This window comes from Caenorhabditis remanei, chromosome II, assembly GCF_010183535.1.
Source record: "Caenorhabditis remanei strain PX506 chromosome II, whole genome shotgun sequence".
NCBI lineage: Eukaryota > Metazoa > Nematoda > Chromadorea > Rhabditida > Rhabditidae > Caenorhabditis > Caenorhabditis remanei.
In genome coordinates this window covers 16,977,227-16,993,088 of record NC_071329.1, presented here as the reverse complement: position 1 = coordinate 16,993,088, position 15,862 = coordinate 16,977,227, and the positions used below count along the sequence as shown (strand labels likewise).

Sequence of the window (15,862 nt, the reverse complement as noted above, 5' to 3'; positions counted from 1 at the left end):
ATCAAAATGTCCGTATGCACAACACAGAAGTGTTTAACACACAGTCCCACAATCTCTATCTAATACACAGATAACTACATTCTTAGCTGCGGTATCTCCATCGTTCTCTATTTCTCAGCATTTTTCTCAAATGCTCATTCAAAATCCATCTTCTTCACACAAAACGCGTCAAAGGGGAGTTTGCGGAAAAAAAAGAATCTTAGAAAAAGGTAAAAAATTCTGGGAAGAGACAGGAAAAATGGAATTTCAAATAAATTGCTCGACCAAATAATGTTTGACAAATTTAAATCAAACAAAATTATTTGACCAAATTATTTGAAGATTTTCAAACAATTTGAAACCCATTTCTGTGTATCATTTATGACAATTTTTCTCTTCAAACTGCCAAAAGGTTAAGTGAAATAATTAATACGAACTTAAGAAAGTCTTTCAGGACGGAAAATTTTGCAAAAATTTGGGTTTTCATTGACTTCTACGTGTTTTAAAAATTAATGTGTTGTTTTTACTGCTCTCGTTGGCGAAAAAAGGTTTCTTGAAGTTGTTTGAAATTATTTGAAATTGTTTGAATATTTGAGAAAAAATTCAAATAATGTTTGGTCAAATAAATTATTTGAAAAACAAATTCAAATATTATTTGATCAAATAAATTGTTTGAAAAAAAATTTCTACCATTATTTGGTCAAACAATTTATTTGGCTACTCAAACAAAGCCCAGCCCTGCTCAGCATCCCCTTCTTTTTCGCCACTTCTACATTCATCATTTGCCTCCACATCGATCGCCACCCGGTTAGATAGAAGACACTCTTTTAACCATGTTTTCTCTGACCCACATTGTAAAACTGAATGTTGGTGGTACTATGTTTCAATCCACACATTCCACACTGACTAAGTTCATTGGATACTTCAGGAAAATGTTGGAGACGTTTTTTCCGGTTAGTTTCCTCTTTTTTTGAGCTTCTCAGTCTAATTTTCAGATCGAAAAGGATCAGTTTGTGTGTATCTTCATCGATCGTGACCCAACTCACTTCCAAGTCATTCTCAATTTCATGAGAGACGGTGACGTGGATCTTCCTGATTCCCAAGATGCGGTGAAGAAAATTTCAAGAGAAGCAAACTTTTATTTGTTGGAGGGACTAGTGGAACTGTGCAACCGTAAATTGAACGTTCCGGAACCTGAAAACGTTTCAAAAATGAGATTTTTGGAGTCAGATGATGATGTTCTTCGAGCAATTGCTTATCCGGAGAAAGTAAGCTATTGAACTGTTTTTTTGAAGTTTTACAATTGTTTTCAGCCAGTACTCATATTGTATTATTCTCTTGACTACCGAACAAGGTTTGTAAACCATGGGATAGAGATAATGATCGTCTTTTCGATATTTTTGAGTTTCTGAAAAAATACGAAACGGAGTTCGATATTTATTTCCGTGAGTTGTAAATTCAGAAGACATTAATAATTATTCATATTCAGGAAAGCGAAAGCGCGATCCCGAAGATAACGATGACTGGATGTTCTGTATTTACTACAAAAATCGAAGTGTAGCTGATCAAAGCTTGCCCAGTTCTTCCCAACATTTCGATACAGAAATACAACAATGTATTGAAAAAATTGAGCGCCTCGAGAGTTCTGATGATTACTAAATAGAGTTCGAATACATTTTTGTTGCTTGTTTTATAAATATCTGTACGAATCAAGACTTTAAAAAAATGAAGTTTTCAAAATATTCAAAAAAAAAACTCAGCACGGAAATAAATTATTGAAAAAAGAAGCAATTATCTTTCTTCTATCAATTTCAGCCGAAAATTACCGAATGATACATGAAACCGTTCAAAAAGTCTATGTGAATTCAAAATCAATCTTCTTCGCGCGAAGGGGAATTTGCGGACAAACAGAAACACCGGCCTCCTTTTTCTCTACACACTCTTCTTTTCATGCCTACGGAGGATACACTCTAGGCACCCTCCTCGGCAGCGCACACACTCGTCGCCTCGCCATCCCTTTCCTTTTCGCCACTTCTACATTCTCCACACTAGTTGCCATCGCCGCCCGGTTAGCTCAGTCGGTAGAGCACCAGACTCTTAATCTGGTTGTCGCGGGTTCGAGCCCCGCATTGGGCTTACGTTTTTATTTTTTTTTTGATGATAGGGAAAGATAATTGGGCAAAGAGACGTGGACAGAATGGGCATCCGGACGGGCAGACATAAAAATGATTCTAACCAATATTTTTCAGAAGAAGAACAAAAATTTCCAAAACCTGAAAACTAAAAAAATTGAAAAAAAATTGTTTATTAACAAAATCTCAATTTAAAACACCCGTAGAATAGGGGATTGCACAACAGTAAAAATACCGGCCAAAAAAATTAGAAATGAATCTAAAAGGGATGAAAGATCACGAGGGAAATATCGTAAGATAGTATGACAGAAGCGATAATTTGAAAAACTAAACGGGAAAATAATAAAAGTGGAAGCAATGAGGGTACTGTAACGTATAGTATGAGTTGGGAGGGTGAAAAGCAACAACAAAAAACAAACAATGATATCTTCAAAACAGATAAGACAAGAGGGGCACTCACACAAGATATTCATAGAGATCGTATTTCTTATCGGATCGCTTGAGGTATTCCTTTTCTATGAGCGTTCCGATAGACTTCTTGATTAGTCCAACTTTCGGCTGGAAGCGGCTGGTGAGTTGGGTGACGACCTCGCTCACCAAGTCCTGGTGCATCATTTGTTTTCGCATTTTCATGATGCGGACGATACATGCCTGGAAATAGTCAGGTCAGAAGTTATTGGGTGGAGACAAAAGTTTTTATGTTGGGTTCTTTAGTCTTCACAGGATTTCGAGTCTTCCGCCGGACTCCTGGTCTTCCCTACATTCCTACTTCCGATTATAGGTACTTCCTACTACGGGGAGTCCATTTCTGCCGACAAAACGGACTAAATAAAATTAAATCTTATACCGTTTTGTAGATCAAATCTAGACATCTATTTTCATAGTAGACAACTTTTCGATAGCTCCGCCCACTTTTGAGATATGCGCCTTTAAAGATGGGTAGCTTAGGGGGCGGCAGCGCGCGCACCCTTCCCAGGTACCTCTCTTTAAAGACGCATATCTTAGAAGTGGTCGGAGCTATCAACAAGTTCTCAACTACAAAAATAGAGAGCGAGACATTTTATATAAAATTAATTAAACGCTTCAAAATTTAGCTAAAAATTAGTTTCGTGGTTTTCGTATTAAGTTTTCGTTTTTTTCAGTTGAAAAGGTCCAACTTTGAGTGTGTGTCATGGTAAAACGAATTGTTTCATAGATTAGATTTTTAATGGATCGTACAGATCAAAAGTAGAGCTCCATTTTTGTAGTTGACTTTTTGTGCAAGCACTCCCTAGAGAGTTATGATCATTTTAAGACGACAGTTCAAAAATAACAATATTTTGCACTGAAATCTCTAGGGAGTGTCCGTACAAAAAAGTTGTCAACTACAAAAATAAAGCTCTATCTTTGTTCTGGATGATCCAATAAAAACCTACTAGGTGTGACAATCAGAATTACCATAACACACTCTCAAAGTTGACCACTTTCAACAAAAATCAGCATGTGTTGATTTTCTATGGCCAGTACTGTATATTCCAAGTCATTCTCAGATTTTCAGTCTTCCCCGAATTCCTACTCACCTCAACAACGTGTTTCCTTTCCAAATCCAACAGGTGTGTCGATTCCTCCGCCACCTTTTCGGAATTCGCCTTCATTGGCATTCTTGACAAGTCCACTCTCACTTTCTTGTTGGTGTAGGCGGCGTTCAGTGTGATGGTGGCATCGAAAGGGACCGCGTCTTTCACCAGCTCCTTATTCGACTTCAACACATGAGTTTTGACCAGTGAGCCGATGATTGTCAACGTGTGGTCCTTACTCATTTCGGTGGCCTCCTTGATTGAGTAGACCGAGTAGGAGGTCCGATTGTTAAACAGGAGCAGGGCACACATTTGGGGAGTCGTAACCTTAAAAAACTTACTTTTTAAAAATTTGATTTCGAATAAAAAACTCACAGTAAACACATATTTCTTTCCCATGAACGCCGTGACCTCTCCACGGGATTGTGGGTACGCCCATGTGAGACGACGTCCATTATGTTTGGAGTTATAATACATTATGAAGGCCCCTATCGTTGAGTACAACGGTTGTGGCAGCATCAGAGAGAATTCCGGGAATCTTGACCACGATCCACTGCTTAGAATTTGAGCATTGAAGTCGATAGAATTATTGGTGCTGGATTTCTCCTTAAATTCCATGGAGAGATCCCTTGAGACTTGGATGTCCTGGAACATTTTGGACAGGCGGGATGTGTACTCATATCCACAGAGCGCCGTGAGTTTTGCGATGAAGCTGGTCTCGGCTTCATCTGATGCAGAGAGCTCATTGATGAGACGTTTGGAGAAGATTCTGGTGTAAATCTTCAAGAAGACGTCCTTGTCTTCGAGATAGCGGAGGATGATGATCTGGAAAGTATTTGGCATGGTAACTTTTCTTAATTGGAAAGGGAAAATTTGATTTACAGAATGTTTGCAGTGCTATGTAAATCTGTCGGTGTGTCGGTTTTTCCAAAGCTGTTTCAACGAGTAATCGGAAGATTTCCAGTCTTGACTGGCCTTTTTATGTACCTTTTGACTATGTACCTGTTAGTTACAGTACGACATTTTCATTATTTATGTCTTTCGGTCGGTCTGTATGTCCAGAAATCTTGATTGGGGAATGGAACAATTTCTTTCAAGGCTATTCTGCTCAGTTAGAGGTGTTTTTTCCCTATTTTGAATCTGTCTGTATGCTTGTCTGCCTAAAAAATGGTCTTTGAGTCTGTCGGAGTGACTGTTTGTTCGAAAATCTCAAGCAAATTAATCGTTTTGTTTCTTTCACTCACCAACTTTGAGAGGATGTTACGGTATCACTGATTGTCTCACAATTAAAATTTTTATGAATCACACAGTTCAATAGTAGAACTTCATGTTTGTAGTTGACAACTTTTTTGTACGGGCACTTCCTAGAAAGTTATGGTCATTTTAAGGAGACAGCTCAAAAATCACTTTATTTTGCACTGAAATTGGTCGATTTGAGGGAAAAATTACTTTGTCGATATGTAACTCTCTAGAGAGTGTTCGTACAAAAAAGTTGTCTACTACAAAATAAAACTCTACCACTGATCTGTATGATTCATTAAAAATCTACTTAATGGGACAATCAGAGTTACTATGACCCACTGTCAAAAATGGGCGATTTCAGCTGAACATGGTCAAAGTCATAACTTTTTGATCGGGTACTGTATATCCACTTTTTGTTTTGTTTTTTTGGGAATTACAGGCTAGTTTGACTATCAAGTAAATTTTTTGCTCCAATAACGACTGTCGTTGTGTCTGCTAGCCATAACGGTGACTAAAGACTGTTATTTTTTGAATTGTGTCTGTCTGTGTGTCCAGTATAACTTTTTGAAAAATTCGAAATTTTGTTGAATTTTGAACAATATTCTGTATCGACTCCGATCGCTCAGCATTGATGTCAATTCAAGTTTCAAAATCAGATTTCACACTTTTCATGTCTGTTTTAGTGTCTGTTTGTCCAGAAATGTCAGGTTTCAGGTTAAAATTGGATTTTGGAAAAGTATTTTTACTTATTTGGAGTCAGTTTGGAGTTATGGGACATGACCTATTCCATTACAAAGCTGAGAAAACGCCGATTCCTAATTTTTATTCACTTTTTGTCCTCGAGGTCTGGTAATTGAGAAAAGTTGGGTCAAATTTCTAACATGCGAAAATTTTTTGAAAACTTTCGCGTTTTTGCAATTTTTTCCGAACTTTGACCTTGTTTTTCTTGAATACCAGACCTCGAGGGCAAAAACTGAATATATATCTGGAATCACCGTTTTTCCAGATTTCTAATAATATAGGTCACGTCCAGTAAGTTTTGTGTCAATTTTTTATATTTTTCATTCTTCAAAAGCAACAAAAAACTCACCACTTGCTTCTGCATCTTTTCCATTTCAATCTCATCCGGCATCTTCGTATTCTTCCTGAACTGCAGATCACAGTACCGCGCAATCAATTCAGCTGATTTGAACGTTGAATGCTGTCGACCATTCATTGTGACTGCGTTCTTGTTGATAAAATTGATAGCAGCGTTGTCCAGCGCTTTCAAAAATGTGGAATCTGTGAAGAACGACGCTCTGATGAGAGAAGAATACCTTCCATGAACCTCGAGAAGCTTGCTCACGTAGATCTTCGGGTCATTGAACGCCTCCTCGGCAACTCTTTCCAGCGTTCCGAGTCCCTCCTTGACTACATGACTCTCCAGTACCGTACGGAGGAATACCAGACCATCACGGATTCTGGAGCACAATCGGAACATTCTGGAGAGATCCTCGTCACTTTTCTCGTCTAACAGTTGTCCAAAATGACTTTGAATAAAGTCGATTTGATCGATGATCATTATTTTCTCCAAGCAATCCAACAGCGGTCTTCTTGTGCATCCAAATAGAACCAATTGGACTCGAACGTCTTCCTCTGTCAGTCGCATTTCTACATTCTTCATGTAATCCTTGACGTCTCCGTTATTTTTCATAAAATCTTCGACTTCTTTCTTGTAAAACTCTTCGGTGGTTTTCAGGAACAAACTTTCAAAGGATTCTTTGTAAAATTTCAATTTCTGATCTTCAGTCTTGTCCTTCTTGATATCGCTTTCTGGAAACTTGACTGGAAGCTTCTTGAGACAAACCACAAAATCCGAGATGTCTCGATTGTTGATCATGGAGGTCCCGGTCCTCTCCTGGTGAATCAGATGCAAAGCGGCTCCAATAATCTTCTCCTCCAAGACATCAAACAAATTCTCCTTCCAGACTTCCATACACAAATTTCTGGTGAGAGAGTCCGTTTTCCCAGTATTTACTTCGATGGAGTGGCGATTGAAATTCCCGAAGACTGCATCAAAAAGGGATGATGAAATCTCGAAGAGTTCCCATTCGTTGTTTAGATATTTTAGCAGATCTTGACCATCCGATTTTTGGCAATTTTTGGTCACGACGTCGACCTTGACCGCAATGAATTCTCGAACTGAGATCAAGTCCTCCTGGACACGATCCATCACGTTATCACCAGCGCGGAATCCGAGCTGGTAGGTCTCAGTGCAGTATCTATAGATCATTCTGGAAATTGGAAGATTACTAAAATGTTTTGTAAACCTATGTCTACTTACGTCGTGTACTGCATATAAGTTTTCATATTCATAGGTGATCTTTGAAATATTAGCTCGAGAGCTTCTTCAAACTGAGGCCACACGGCGACGAGCTCGTCCCGCATTTTCTGAAAAAAAAAAAGTAGGTAGAGAGAGAGAGAGAGAGAGAGAGAGAGAGAGAGAAAGAGAGAAGGAGAGAGAGAGAGAGAGAGAGAGAGAGAGAGAGAGAGAGAGAGAGAGAGAGAGAGAGAGAGAGAGAGAGTCTTTAGCTTTCCTGGCGTGCCTTTGACGCGTTTCTGAGTATTCTAGTAGCACCAGACTCAAAAAACGTCGAATTTGTAGGTCTGGCGCACCTTCAGCGCGCTCTTTTGTTTTGAAAATAAACGGCAAAGGTGGCCAGTCATAACCGGTAGTTTCAAATCTCTGGCGTGCCTTTGACGTATCTTCAATTTCTAAAACGTGTCAAAGGCGCGCCAGATTAGAAAAGTCGGGTTTCTTGTCATCATTGCTTGAAACAGTGATCGGAAAAATGTCTTGCTTTCGGGCGTGTCGTTGGCGCGTTGTTTCTGAATGTCTTAAACGCGTCAACGGCGCGCCAGACTCTAGCAATTTACAGTTTTGTTACTATTGAACACTGGCGTGCTATTGACGAGATATTTTTAGTATAAAAACCAGCCAAAGGTACGCCAATTCAAAAAATTACAAAATCAAGTGTACAAAATAGAAAATTCGCTTCAAAATCTGAAAATTTTAAACGGGTTTTATGGAGTTATTCTTGACATGTAAGAGTGAATTTTAATACATGTTTTCCTTATTCACGAACGGCAAAAAATGTGTTTTTAAACATTTTTTGACAGTTTTTCTATATATCGCTCAAAAGTATATTAAGTTTTGGTTTTTTTTCAGTTGAAAAGGTCCAACTTTGAGACTGTGTCATGGTAATACTGGTTAAACCATCAAATAGATTGTTAATGGATCGTACAGATCAAAAGTAGAGCTCCATTTTTGTAGTTGACAACTTTTTTGTACGGACACTCCCTAGAGAGTTATGGTTTTTTAGACGACAGCTCAAAAATCGCACTATTTTGCACTGAAATGGGTCGATTTGAGGGAGCAATTACTTTGACGATACGTAACTCTCTGGGGAGTGTCGGTACAAAAAAGTTGTCAACTACAAAAATGAAGTTCTACCTTTGATCTGTACGATCCATCAAAAATCTACTTGATGGTACAATCAGTATTACCATGACACAGTCTCAAAGTTGGGCGTTTTCAACTAAAAAAGGCCAAACTTTTGAGCGGTACTGTAAGCATGTCGAAAAGTGGTGTTAGATCAGCGTTAATCTGAGATTTGTAAAAAATAATTTCTCAACGCTTGTGAATAAGGAAAAATGTATTTAAATTATTAAAATTGACATTTTTGACATGTCATAGTGTATTTTAATACATTTTTCCTTATCCACAAGCGTCGAAAAATTATTTTTTACAAATCTCAATTAAGCGTTGGTCTAACAGCATTTTTCCTCTTTTTGCATTTTTCGACATGCTTATGTAGAAAAATGGGATAATTACTATTAAAAAAAGATGAGAAATGTTAAAAAAAAAAAGAAAAAAACATGCTTAGAAAATACATTTTCCGCGGTTTGTCAATAAAAAGAAATATGTATTAAAATACAATTTTAAATATCATGAATAACCCCATAATTGAAATTGAAAAACAACCCCCCCAAAATACCCCAAAAACATTCCAAACCCCCATGGTAGAACAGATGGAAATCCTTCCAAAGAGTAGAAACACTCGGTGACAAGAAATACTATCATAGATCACGCAAGCCGTGGAGGACATAAAGAAAAAAGGGAAAACTGAATAGTCAGAACAGCTGCCGGCCATGAGACGAGAGAGGAGGAGAAGTGGGTTAGAGGGCGTCCGTTTTCTTTTGCGCAGTGGTCATCGGAGTATTCGAAAAAAGAGAAGAAGTGGGGAGAAGAGGTGTAGACCTACCCGTGTGTGTAGGCATGCATTACTTAATGAATGATCTACCAGCGCGTTGGCGGGAAGAGTAACGCCGTTTGAATGAGGGACGTACTGTTTACTCTCCTCTTTTTTGAGTTATTTTCGTTATTTTTTTGCTATTTTTCTTCTGCAATATTTCGTTGTCGGTTTTTATAATATTTCAAGACACTTTTTTTTTTCAGAATTTCACCTTTTTATATATTTTTTATTTTTAAAATGCTGACCTCTTCCTTCTTTTTTATGTTGATTTTAATAAGATCAAAGAAACTTTCGATGATTTTAGGCTAGTTTTCCGATAAAATGTTGAAAGTATTAACTGGCTTTGACCATTTAACTGGTTTACCTTCTTTCGGTTTTTGCCCTAATTTTTGTGTATTAGAGCATTTTTAATACAAATTTACGCGGATTTTCCGGATTAGCAATTGAAAACATTCATATTTCGAAATACACATTGGTATTTTTTAATTTTCGCGCCTCTTTTCTCTAGTTTTTATAGCTTTCGCCTAGTTATTAGTTATCCTTAAGTCTTTTTTAACATGTTTTGAGTAAATTTTCTCTGAATTTTAGTTCATTTGTACTTCATTTGTATAACTTTTCGAAACCTAGCCAACTTCTTAAGACCGGGCCGGGAACTTGGCGCCAAAATTCAAAATTAAAAATTTTCGAATTTTTGAATTATTTTCGCAAAACAGCCAATTTTTCGACTATGACTCAGAATTAAAAGAAATTCTGAAAAATCGTCTGCCCTTTTAACATGTCTCTAGTATAGTTTCATTGAATTGTACTTTATTTGAACAACTTTTTTCGAAGCTTAACCAACTCCTCCGGCATTTCTTCCCCTTTTGAGTGAATTTCAGTCTTGTCCAAACTTTTAAAAAGTCCAATACCAGGAATTAAAAAAAAAAGAATTCTCTATTTGATATTTTCCTTTCAAACTTTTATAACTTCTGTCGATTTTTCCACTCATTTCGCATTCTTTCACACTCAATATTTAGCAAAATTCCAAAACATTTTTTTATTCTTGTCAAAGTTTCTCTTTATCAACTATCGACAGTATAGGCTTTCGTTCTTATTTTTCTCCCGTGTTGTTCTTGTCTTAAGATTGTTATCTATGTATTTTTTTTGGCGTCGACCCTTTCTCTTTCTGTTCTCCTTTTTCTTCCCGTTGTTTTTAGCTACCCACTGAGTACTTTTATGGTTAGAACCCAACTCATTTCGTATAGTTCTTATCAGTTTTTTGTTCGCATTACTTACTTTTAGTATTCTCTTATCTCATCACTTATCAAATGTTAAGTACTATTTTCCTACTTTAGGAGATACTACTTTTTTGGAAAAACTACTACATATTTGGTCCCTAGTGTAGCTTCTCCCGGGTTACTGTAGCTACTGTCCTTTTCCTTACTTCTCACCTCTCCACAATTTTTTTTCCAATTGTCAATTTTCCCTTCTTCCAGAACCCTTTCAAAATGTCGTCCCCAGCCGCACATCCCGTATTCAAACTCGGCGAAATTTGTGTCTGCTTCCAAAAAGAAACTCCCTACCTCGCAAAAGTGATCGGTGTCGAAGTGAAAGACGGTGTTCAGCAGTATACGATTCACTACGAGGGATGGAATAACCGCTTCAACGAGGTCGTGCCAGGTGATTCGGGTCGAGTGATCAAAGGAACTCTCGAGGAGTACCAGATAGCTAACAACTTGCCGATCAAGCCGAGTTCGAAGTATCAGGGAAGAAAATCTAGAAAGGTTGAAAGTAGAGCATCGAGTAGTCTCGGTGGATCGGATATTCAAGAAGAAGAGGAAGTTTTCACGACTCGCAGAATGAGACTGATGGAGCCAAGACGCGTAGTTCGAGATGACGTCGCCGACAAGAAAGTGGAGATCGAGTTCTCGGAACCGCTTCGACAGATTCTGCTGAATGATTGTCGAATGATGTCGACGAGGAAAACGGTTTTGCGGCTTCCAGATGACGGATCGGTGGAGGATATCATTGCCAGGGTGAGTGGGAATTACAGTAGTCTAGCGCCCTAAAAACAGTACCCTAAGATCTGAGGTCCAGTAAACTAATGGAGCCTCCCACCTACCGTAACCCATGATTCAAGATATTGTTTCTAGATCGGACTTTTAGCTACAGTAACCAGTCTGAATCGGATAATTTTGGACAAACCGACACACCGACAGAAGCAGAAACGCCTATAATAGACGAGACAAATGTTTAAAGAATTACAGTAATCTAGGGCTCGCAACACAGTTGACAAAGATTCTAGCTACAGTAATCTGATGGAGGCTCTCGAGCGCACCGACCAGCTACCGTAACCTATGATTCAAAATATTGTTTCTAGATCTAATTTCCAGCTACAGTAACCTCCAGTCTGAATTGGAGAGTTTTGGACAAACCGACACACCGACAGACACTTTCTTTTTTTCTCCTCCTCACCCATTGTTCCCGCAACGCATCAATCACTTTGTGAGGAGAAGAGGGGAGGTGTCTGTCTGTGTGTAGAGGTTGTCCAGATGTCTCTTTTTTCGAAGGAATATTAGCGGAGCAATTTCGTTACAACTGCGGTCCGCTGCAAACGAGAGAGTACCGGCGAGAGACGCAGAGTTTTTTCTGGCGCGAAACAGATTTTCACCATTTTTGATCTATTTTCACAAGTTTTAATTCAAAATTTGCCAATTTTCAAGAAAAAAGTATGCAAAAATAGATCAAAAATGGTGAAACTCTGTTTCGCGCCAGAAAAAACTCTGCGTCTCTCGCCGATACTCTCTCGTTTGCGGTGGGGCGCAGTTGTAAGAACGGGTGGGCTGCTAATAACCTTTGACTCATACTTGTCAAGGTCCGGGTACTTGCGCCAAAATTCAAATTGTTTGAATTTTTTTGAATTTTTTCTTGAAAAAGTGACCATATCATTCAGAATTTGAAAAAATTCTGAATAATCATCAAAAATATTCACATTTTCGATGAAAAATTGAAAAAAGTTTTTTAAAAAATTGAAAAATTGGCAAATTTTAACTACAGTAACCCAGAATCCAAAAATAAGGTTTTAGAGACAGACATAAAAAAGTTGTCGATTTTCACTTCAACTACATAAATTTAAAACTATTTTTTCAGTACGTGGACTCAATGGAAGATAATTTGAAGCCTTCGACGCTGTACCTCATGCCGACCGACAACGTTGAAGACATCAACCAGGTCATCGGAGTCTACACAGCTAATGCCATCGTTAACTACTTCAACCTTCTTTTGGGGTATCTATTTTTTTCATTTTTTCAAAAAAATATACCCATTTTATTATAGATCCCACCTGCTCTACCCGTCGGAACGTGCCGATTACCGGAAGCGTGTGGAGAGGATTGGATTCCGCGCCTCAGAGCACTACGGCATCGTTCACTTGCTCAGAATGCTCAGCAGATTCAATGAATACTATAGTTACAGACCAAAAGCGCCGGGATTGGCTAAGGTTAGTTTTTTTTAAATATGATTTTGGGATTTTTTTTTCTTCCTAACATTTCTTCTTCTTCCAGTACGTCGAAACCGGAATCAAAATGCTCATGGATTACCTGACCGCTCACCACCAGGAATACTATTTGGGAGACGACAGCTATGAGCTCCCACCTGATGTTCCAAGCACAAGCCGAGTCCGTTGAGAACCCTTTATAATTCTGTCACTACAGTCTACATATTTATTTCGAAATCTTGTATTATACCATAACTATTTTCTCATGACCCAGTCTAATCGCTTTTTATTGACTTGCAACTTTTCCCGGTCTCAACCCTCCTAACCATATTTTTCTTCAGTATTTTTTGATATTCGTAGCGTTAACATCATTTCTTATCACAATAAATGTGTTTGAATTTGTTTGTATGAGAGAAGGTGTGTTTAAAAAACCTATTTATTTGGACATCTGGAATCACACAAAGACGAATTGACAGACATGTAGAAAAATTAAATTAAATAATGACTTGTTATTTTTTATCGAATAAACCTACATGCTTTAAAAAGTTTCGGTGCCTCATGCTGGAATCGAACCAGCGACCTTCTGTTTACTAGACAGACGCTCTGCCACTGAGCCAATGAGGCGGTCGAGCTAACTGGATCAGAAGGTCTTGATAAACAATAAGATTTGTATCACAATCTAAAGAAAAGAAGACAAAAACGTAAGCCCAATGCGGGGCTCGAACCCGCGACAACCAGATTAAGAGTCTGGTGCTCTACCGACCAGAGATGTTGGGAAGTGAAAATTTTCTTATCCGGAAGTCGGAAGTCGGAAGTTGGAAGTGATTTTTCTTATCAGGAAGTCGGAAGTCGGAAGTCGGAAGTAAAATTTCTTATCCGGAAGTCGGAAGTCGGAAGTCGGAAGTGAAAAAACGCCAGGAAGTGGGAAGTCGGAAGTCGGAAGTCGGAAGTTGGAATTAGATTTTTTCGCAAATATTCAAAAACTCCAAGAGAAAAATCATAAAATTGCCGAAAATCAATGGAAAATTAGTTTTTGGCTGAAGAAAAGCCTATTTTCTGTCCTTTTAGACCATTTTTCCATGTATTTCTGCGAAATTTACTTTTCCGAAATTCCACCGTTATGGAATGACGGAAGTCGGAAATAAAATTCCTTATCCGGAAGTCGGAAGTCGGAAGTCGGAAGTGAAATTTCTTATCCGGAAGTCGGAAGTCGGAAGTCGGAAGTGAAAAAAAGCCCGGAAGTCGGAAGTCGGAAGTCGGAAGTCTGAATTCCCAACAACACTGCTACCGACTGAGCTAACCGGGCGGCGATCTGATGCGGGGTCTAGGTCGTTTATGAAAGAGAGAAGACACGGGGAGAGACGAAAAGTGTGTGCGAATGCGGGAAGGGGCCGTTGGGCAAGAAAGATGGAGAAGGTAGGTGTGTCTGTTTGGCCGCCACAAAGAAAATAATATTTTTTAAAGAATAAATCGAGTTTTCGTGTTGATAGAAACAATTATATTCTCTACACATTTTGCACAAAAAAAAGTGGAGAAAGCCACCAGAGTCAAAGAGATGAAGTACCTCAAAGAAGCGCCCAGGCTAGTGTAAAGATAATAAAAGACATCTGTTCTTTCCTCTCTCTCTCCTCAACTTTTCATTCTGAGGAGATTCATTCATTCCCACCAGACAGCATATGTAGCAGTCGACAATGCCTTCCTTATTATTTTTGAATACTAATTATTTATCTATTTTTATTCTCGGGTACTGTGGTAAGTATGTACATAGATGAAGTGTTCTGATAGTTGTTTCAGAAAAGTTAATTCAAAATTCTATTATATATGGTTTTTAACTCAGAAATGTTATTTTATATTATAATTTCAAGTTTCTGAGAAAAAAAAATTTCTATACAGTAAGCTTGTTAACTTTAGATATTTTCAGCGGAAAATTACCAACTTTGACAGTGTTTTTCGGGGTCACATGATTGTCCAATAAATTCAATTTTGTATGGGTTGGACAGAGCAAAAATAGCACATCACTTTTGTAGTTGACCATTTCTTTGTAGGGACACTATCTTGAAAGTTACAGGTCGTTAAATTCATTTCTCCCTGAAACCGACAAATATCAGTGCATCAGCGAAATTTTGGAACTTATCACTTTGACAACCAGTAACTTTCGTGGTAGTGTCCGTACAAAAAAATGGTTAACTACAAAAATGATGTGCTATTTTTTCTCTGTCCAACCCATACAAAATAAAATTTATCGGACAATATGTTGACATTGTAGTACAGTGTCAAAGTTGGTCATTTTCCACTGAAAACAGCTTTATTCAAAAATGAATTATCAAAACTCTCTATCTTCCAAACATTTCAGTAAAAACCGATAGGCTAGTTTTTATTTAAAAGTATTCTATTTTCCAGATGTTCCACTCAAGGATCTCAACAACGTTTGGTTGATTGTGGTTCAATAAGAACGGGTCCGGATTCTGGTGAGTCTTCTTCTTTTCCTCAAAAATTGAAGAGAAAAGATACGGGAGAGAGAAGTAGAGAATAACCCACTTATTTTCTGAGAATGTGGCAGCTGCCTTCTAGTGCAAAGGATATTGTTTTAAAGAAATGGGTGTAAAGTCATAAAATTTAAAACCTCGTTATGACATCAGGATTAAAAATCGGGTTTTGAACGATTTTTCACTTAATTTTGTGGATTCCAGAATGCCAGACACTCGGGTGACCTCTTCTTTTGATGATACTACTATTCCTCGTGGCAGCCTATGAGAGTAGCCATGCCGCTGAGAGTATGGAAAATCCATTCCCTCAAGACTTCTATGGAGCGTGTTTGGAAGCCGTTAACATCCGAGGAATTTGAAATGACACTGAACCCAACATTGGAGATCAGTGAGTTGTGTGCTCGATTGTACTTTGTACATCTCCCACTTTCTTTTCCCCGCTCCCATCGGATATGATTCATAGGCTTTTAGTCTTGAATCATTCTTTCTATCTGTTTTAATTGAATTCTTTCACCCACACATTTCCTGTTTGGCTCCGCCTCTGCCCAGTATAAAAGCACTGGCGAGAGCTTATCTTTTATCTTTTAATAAAGGTTTAATTACCCAAGTTTGAGGTGTTTCCTGTAATTGAAAGAGCACGTCCCCCACTGAGCAACGATTCAGCGCATGGTGCATCATACCTTGTGAAGAAATCAGG

At 38.2% G+C, this 15,862-nt stretch overlaps 3 protein-coding genes across 3 annotated transcripts; 2 read left to right on the top strand and 1 right to left on the bottom strand.

Annotated features, from left to right (window-relative positions):
* Positions 1 to 857: 857 nt before the first annotated feature.
* On the top strand, positions 858 to 1,638 carry GCK72_007545 (uncharacterized protein; the record flags this gene model as incomplete). The annotated part of the gene is made up of 4 exons (XM_053726287.1): positions 858 to 932; positions 975 to 1,247; positions 1,334 to 1,424; positions 1,469 to 1,638. 4 exons carry the CDS (start codon positions 858 to 860, stop codon positions 1,636 to 1,638), a joined length of 609 nt encoding a protein of 202 aa, XP_053590481.1.
* Positions 1,639 to 2,567: 929 nt separating this feature from the next.
* GCK72_007544 (uncharacterized protein) lies at positions 2,568 to 7,336 on the bottom strand (the record flags this gene model as incomplete). Its single annotated transcript, XM_003100068.2, has 5 exons — positions 2,568 to 2,762; positions 3,671 to 3,994; positions 4,043 to 4,492; positions 6,000 to 7,182; positions 7,233 to 7,336. The coding sequence occupies 5 exons, from the start codon at positions 7,334 to 7,336 to the stop codon at positions 2,568 to 2,570; spliced, it is 2,256 nt and encodes a 751-aa protein (XP_003100116.2).
* A 3,355-nt stretch (positions 7,337 to 10,691) lies between these two features.
* On the top strand, positions 10,692 to 12,869 carry GCK72_007543 (uncharacterized protein; the record flags this gene model as incomplete). Its single annotated transcript, XM_053726286.1, has 4 exons — positions 10,692 to 11,219; positions 12,334 to 12,470; positions 12,520 to 12,682; positions 12,747 to 12,869. 4 exons carry the CDS (start codon positions 10,692 to 10,694, stop codon positions 12,867 to 12,869), a joined length of 951 nt encoding a protein of 316 aa, XP_053590480.1.
* Positions 12,870 to 15,862: the final 2,993 nt, after the last annotated feature.